General features: G+C 41.2%; 1 protein-coding gene across 1 annotated transcript in view; it reads right to left on the bottom strand.

The window, feature by feature from the left end:
- The window catches only part of LOC102209945 (leucine-rich repeat-containing protein 1), a 21,519-nt gene extending 15,417 nt beyond the window's left edge, over nt 1–6,102 (bottom strand). Inside the window, exon 1 of the mRNA XM_005737151.2 lies at nt 5,371–6,102. Coding sequence (XP_005737208.1) covers nt 5,371–5,529 — 159 coding nt within the window. The 5' untranslated portion in view covers nt 5,530–6,102. The remainder of the gene's footprint in view (nt 1–5,370) is intronic.
- Between the last annotated feature and the right edge of the window lie 332 nt (nt 6,103–6,434).

Raw genomic sequence — 6,434 nt, forward strand, 5'->3', positions numbered from 1 at the left:
TTTGTGAGTTAAAGGTGTGCCAAGAGGCCAGGAGGGTTTCATCCACTTTGTACATATCATTTAAATCAACCAACCACTTCTTCTCTTTTGAGCTGCATGTCCGGTTTGTTCCAAACACATTAGGTTCGCTGTATTTGAACTTCAATGTAAAAATGCCTCACAATTGTAATCCACTGAAAACTACATGAATTCTTACTGCAGCTGCTTAGTACAAACTTTTTGGCTACTCATTTCATTAACAAAACATTTAGGATAACAATTCTCTTATTTGAAGAGAAACCCTGCAGGCTATGGGAAAAATTTGTCTTTGCAGTTTAGAGGAAACTAGACAGTTGTTCCCCTTTGTTTGTGTAGCACACAGGCAATGCCTGCAGCTTATGATTACCAAGTTAAACTTACCTGTCCAGCACATTACCAGCTTTAATGATTCCTGACTAATACTTAATAAATTGTGCCACTTCCTCAAAGTTAAACACCACCTTTAAACTGCATAAAGACTATAGATGCTATCTATGTGGATAAGCAATATAAAAAGCTGTAACCATAGGCAGCACCAAATACAATGATAATGTTATTGAGCTGCCAAATCAGCAGCAGATCTGATCTGAGTTACTGTGTCAGTGAGGTGTAAATGTGTTGCTCATTATCTACAGAACAAATCCAGATACAGATCACACTGTAATAATCCGTGCACAATAAATAAAACCCACGAGTCCAAAAGTCAAACTCCACCCTGTTGCAAAATGCACATGTTATTCCAAGCTCTTAAGGACATTTAAACACCTCTTAATCTGTCTTTTCAACACACAAACAAAGCTGATGTCCAATATATGTCTGATCTTTTGCATCCTAAATCCCTTCTTTTCACTTTCACTAAAAAACACATTTGTGTGGGTGAATTTTTTTTTCCTGCCAAGCCAGTTCCTATATTACAAGTGGACACCTGGAGATTTGTCATGTTTCCAACCAGGAAACTAACTGAAAGTTTAACACGTTTGGGAAAAAAAACATTTTTTAAACTCAATTATAGCGTGTGTTTTTCTCTATCCGACTTCCTCCTGTGTAACTTTTATGACACAACAATCGACGCGGGAAGGACATACAGGTTCAATGTCAAGGATTCAGAACAGCTAAGGACAAAACAGATACAGCTTCATGGAAATCCTTTTAACAATAAAGACAATCAGAGTTAAAAGGGAGCAATGCAAAGCCGGTACCAGTGTTGTTACCACCTTTTATTTTAACTGTGACAGAGTCCTGCATTAACTGAAACCCTGACAACAAACCTGTTCTTCCTGTTGGTTTTTTCACGCTCCGCCCCAAACAATCACCCATGTATGAAACGCAAAAAACCAAAACAGGGCAAGTCAAGAAAACATTAACCATTCTCATGCAGTCCAAACCTACGTTTGAATCCTCAGGTTCACCTTCAGCAGCGCTAGTTAGAACATAAACAGCAGTCTGAAGGGATTTTGTGGTAAAATGACTGCAATTGGGAAACATAATCACACAATTGCTTTACAATACCTTTGTTTATTTTAGTCTAGTCCATACAAAGAACAGACTGCATTAAACTAACTTAACTATTACATGTTGACACACTTAGCAAAACTGACTGCCAGGCACAATCCTATAAGCACAGAAGCTTAAGTGAAAGACATGAGTGTCAAATGTGTTGTGGAGTCTAATTCACTGCAAAGTAGGCTATAGTATTATATATCGCAGCATAGGCGAGAGTTAAAACCGTCTCAACCGCATGTCAGACAGCCAACAACTGCACTACCTTTATGACAGTTCTTCCTGTAGATCACAGGATACTCAGAGCACAACTTTCTTTACCACTTAACTCGGGTCATAAACCCTGCAGCTTCCTGTCTCAGACCGGATATTGCTTCTTCCTTCCATCACCACACTCACCGTGTCTGTATTTTCTGAACGAATGCACACCAGATCTCCAAAAGGTTACAGAGGCCAAAAACTAGTGCCTATTTTCACATTGTCACTCAATCTGCTGATTATGTACAGTAAAAAAACATATGAACCATGCTACTGTGACAGATTCACAGTGATCAAAAACAAGAACCAATTTTCACTGGACTAAAAGTTGACTGACTTATTAATCGATCTGCTTTCATTTATTCGGATTTAACAGTAGCCTGAAAGTCATCAAGTATTCTGGCTTCTCCTGTACGTGTCCTCGCAGGTTCATTTTCAGCATTTTCATCAGGGCAGCATTGTCCTCAACTTTCTTGTTAAACTGCAAAACGGTTATTTTAAATTTCCCAGTAAAGGCCAGATCGGCCACTCTTAGCTTTTCATATCAACGGCTGTCATCATAGTTCCTACTCTACTAAATGCTTTTTGTTTGTTTTTTTACATGTGGCTTGATAGTCTCTGTTTTGTGTCCGATATTACAAACTGATGCTTACACAGGTAAAGAACAAAAACATTCAAAGACCTTTAACAGAGTCACCGCTACCTCTGTGTCTTACAGTTTCAGTGAAGCTCAGTATGCTGGAAACTGCATTCATTTTTAAACTGGATAAACAGGCAAGTGCATTTCAACAGCCAGCTAGTCTTGCATTCCTATTCTGTCTCTGCAGGCAGTTTGTTCATTTGAATGCTGTTTACCAGCCAGCCTGATGTGTGTACTCTAAGAGCCAGCTGCTCAAAGGGAACTTTGAATACACAGACAGTCATGAGTTACAGTTTGCCAACTTAGTCGTGTACCTGGGCAACAAATAACACATAAAACAATTAAAACAACAAAGAGAGAAGCAGGGCCTAACTATTAACCCTACTCACACAAACCCACACTTCAGGTTCCTTGACTTAGTCAGCTGATCTGTCTTGGTAAAACTATGAAACCATCTGCTCAACTTGCCCCATCTTGTCACAGTAAAAACACACCTTTGCCGTTGTATCTTGCTATTAAAACTGCCTCGTGCATGTTTTTATCTGCCTGCTGTGTAAAAGCGACTTGAAATACGTTACTGTCAAGGCTCTGTAATGCCATTGTCAATACAATGATAACATTGGGGAGGCTTCAGTGCGATCAGTTAGCCACCTCCGAGGCAAATGTAATGAGATTGCGAGGTGCGCACTGGACTGGACGGATACAACAGTTTGCCCAGTCGAGCGTTTCTTGGGTTCTCTTGGCAAGCATTGATGACAACACTTTCAGTTGTCACCACGCAAATGATGCAACCCCTCCATCCCCTAAACATGCTTAAAATATTTGTGAACTAAGTGTAGAAATAGCTTAAATGGCACACAGTTCTGTCTCCACCGTCACAGTGAGATTACACCTGCTAACTGCATCCTGTCTGGTGCAAATATCCAGTCTGTCAAGTGTTGGGGATTTTTTTTCCCCTTTCTCTTTTTTGTGCATTTGTTTGGGGCTTTATCAGTCTGTACTTTACAATTCAGGTCATTGATTCATTATGACTTCATTAGAAAATGCTAGAACACACAATTGCTGTAGTGAAGCAACAACAAAACACATAATGCAGTCTTTGTTTTCAGACAGAATACCTGTTCCTGTGCTTTCTTCGATGGACAAAGTAAGCAGTGTGGCACAGCCATGGGAGGTTGTTCACATTATCTCTGTTCCATCACGTTTCTATGCTCATGCCAGACCCAAAAATATTCTTTCTGTGGTCTTTTCTTTCCTGCGTGGCTCTCTGAAAACTGCAGACCAAATCACTGTACATCCTGTTTAGATAACGTTCATCAGCTTTAAAAATGGCTACATCTCAGCTTTTTGACACAAGGAAGAAAGGTTGAGCAGAAAACTGCCCTCCAGAACCAAAGCTTTCCATCTGACCCACCGTGACTTCAGGAAGGTCTTGCTTGTCAGGAACAGCTGTAAACCCAATGAATTACTACTCCTAGGTTACAGCATGAACGAGTAACAATTTCTCCACCTTAAAATGTACTCAGAGCTGAACCAAGGGCACCTTCTAAAAACCAACTTTTCTGCTAAAGAGAATACTAATGTCAGGCGAGGTATCTTCAGCCAGAAAAGTCTACATGACCCATTCATGTGCTTGGGAAAAAACATGTAAATCTTCTGAGTAGTAATCCAGATCTCTAAGGTCACATGTAAACAGACTAGGATTGTGTATCCCAACTTCACCAAGAGTGTAAGTCACACTGAGAAGCCTGCAATCAAAATACGTGGTTGCTCTTAAAGGATGAAGGACCAGGACTTTAGTCATAATATCTAATGTCAGGGGGAAAAGCAGTTTGGCTTTACAGAACTTTTCAAGACAATCCATTAGTGACTCACTTGAGTGATTACATTCACGTACATATTAGTAAAACTTTGTGGATGTGTGGTCTCAGCATGATTGTTTCTCAATTCTGCTTCCTTTTTTTTGGAAAAGCAATCTGACAGCATCCCCTTGGTCTCTGCAAAATTGTGATATCAAGCTTGTGACAGGGCTATTTTTTTTTTTTCAAATTTGTATTAGCAGCAGATGAAGCATCAGCCATGATCATGACCAACCCACAGCAAAGATTGCTATTTTTAATGTCAAAGTACCCGTTTATGTTAGTTAGTGCTGCCAAGTTGTGCTATCAGATAGCCCTAAAACAATTCATTGTACATGCAGTGTCTCTTGACTAGTAGTCATAGTACAATACCCACTTACAGTGTTGATTGTCCTATCATTTATCTATTGTCTATTCCTGGTTTTATTACAAGCTACCTTATTGCCACAGACGGAAAATTATGATCTCCTCGCTGGAATTTTTATAGAGGTCTCAGTGCTTTTATCAGCAGACAGGTTGCTTCATTCGCCAACATATATCCAAGGCCATTCAGCATTTGCATTAGAGAAGAGCAAAAACAGCTGTTTCGTTTAAAGAAGTGAATGCCTCTTCCTGCTTGGCAACCACATCCACATAAATGATGACTGCATTTCTCTTAATTAAAATCTGACATCCATACTCATGGATAAATATCAGCCTGGAGCAGCAGTGCTGTTTAACTCTATACTCCCAGGGGAAAATATACATAAGCTACATCATCTGCATGTATGGCTCTCTGTCATGCAGAAAGATACTACATGTAAGGAAAAAGCACAAACACAAAGGTCATCATAACCTGCCCAAACAGGTTCAGCAGTTCAGATAGTAGTATCAGCGCGATGAATATTTGAGAGCTTAAGTTTTAAGATTGTGAATCATAATTCTAGCTACCCTGCGGTGCAAATGTGTATCTTTGGGGGAAATTTCCACCCTTACGGTGTCTCACTTTACTGATCTTGTGTAATTTTCGTGCCCGGATCCCACCTAGACGGGGTGCCAGATCAGCTCAGTTACCTGCCATTTAATTTAAACGAGCGGAAGCTGCTTTCTCCTTACCTTGGGCAAGTCTCGGAGTTGGTTGGCATCCAGCAACAGCTCCTCCAAACTCCGTCCGTAGCGAAAAATCTCATCGGGCACATAGAGCAGGGAGCAGTGGCGTTTATCGATCGTCTCGACATGACGGTTGCACCGCCACAGGGGTATACAGTTAAACATCACGGGGAAGGTGGAAATAAATCTCGTACCCGTGCGATAAAAGAAGCAGCGGGGAGGAGGAGATGGTGGAAGATGCAACAGATTGCTATGGCGGGACAGCCACCGACAAACACAAGCGAGGCGAAACTCGCAGGCAAGTAAACACCGAAACTCCCGCTGTAAGTCAGCCGCTGTAACGTTACCGAGCTAACGTTCCGCAGGTCGCGAGTAACATGGGTGCTCCAGTCCCCGTCGTAGGTTCACTTTGTAGTTTGCAGACACCTGTTTTTTCTCTCCACTCGGTTCCTCGTCCAACGTCCGCCTTTTTTAAAGCCCCCTCTTAAGCGTTAAACACACGGGCTACATCTCAGTGTAAAGGAGGGCGGCATTCTCGTGTGGTTTTTTTTCTTTTTTTTCCGTCTCGTCCTGGAGTTAATTTCCTCTCCCGTCCTGTTTCTGACCCGGAAAATTCACTCCCTCATTCCAATCCTACGTCATCATTCCAGGCTGCTCCTCCCTCCGGTCCCTCCTCTGGATCCCGTCCCGCACGGGGCCGCCATGATAGGGCACAGATGACTGGCAGCGGCCCGGGGCGGGGGAAGGGCACCCACAGTGTAAACCCCGGACCTCAAGTATGTGAATTATCCAAGTTCAAACCTGTATTATGTCTACAACTTTAACTTGTTACTCACTTGCAAGGTACTCATACTTGATACATGAGTTTTTAAGACCTGTACTACTCATATATGCAAATTGTGATTTAATTTCCTTTTTTTAAAATGCCATTGGGTTCAATAAGTACTTTAGTTTAAAAAAATATAATTTTCTGGTAATTAGTCCATGGTTCAGGTTTAAAGGGTTGCAGTGTTTTATCCTGTACTATTTTAACCTGCTTTGTTTATTTTATTTTATTTCATTCAATTTCA

The sequence above is a fragment of the Pundamilia nyererei genome, unplaced genomic scaffold (assembly GCF_000239375.1).
Source record: "Pundamilia nyererei isolate P.nyererei 1_Seehausen unplaced genomic scaffold, PunNye1.0 scaffold00073, whole genome shotgun sequence".
Classification (NCBI taxonomy): domain Eukaryota; kingdom Metazoa; phylum Chordata; class Actinopteri; order Cichliformes; family Cichlidae; genus Pundamilia; species Pundamilia nyererei.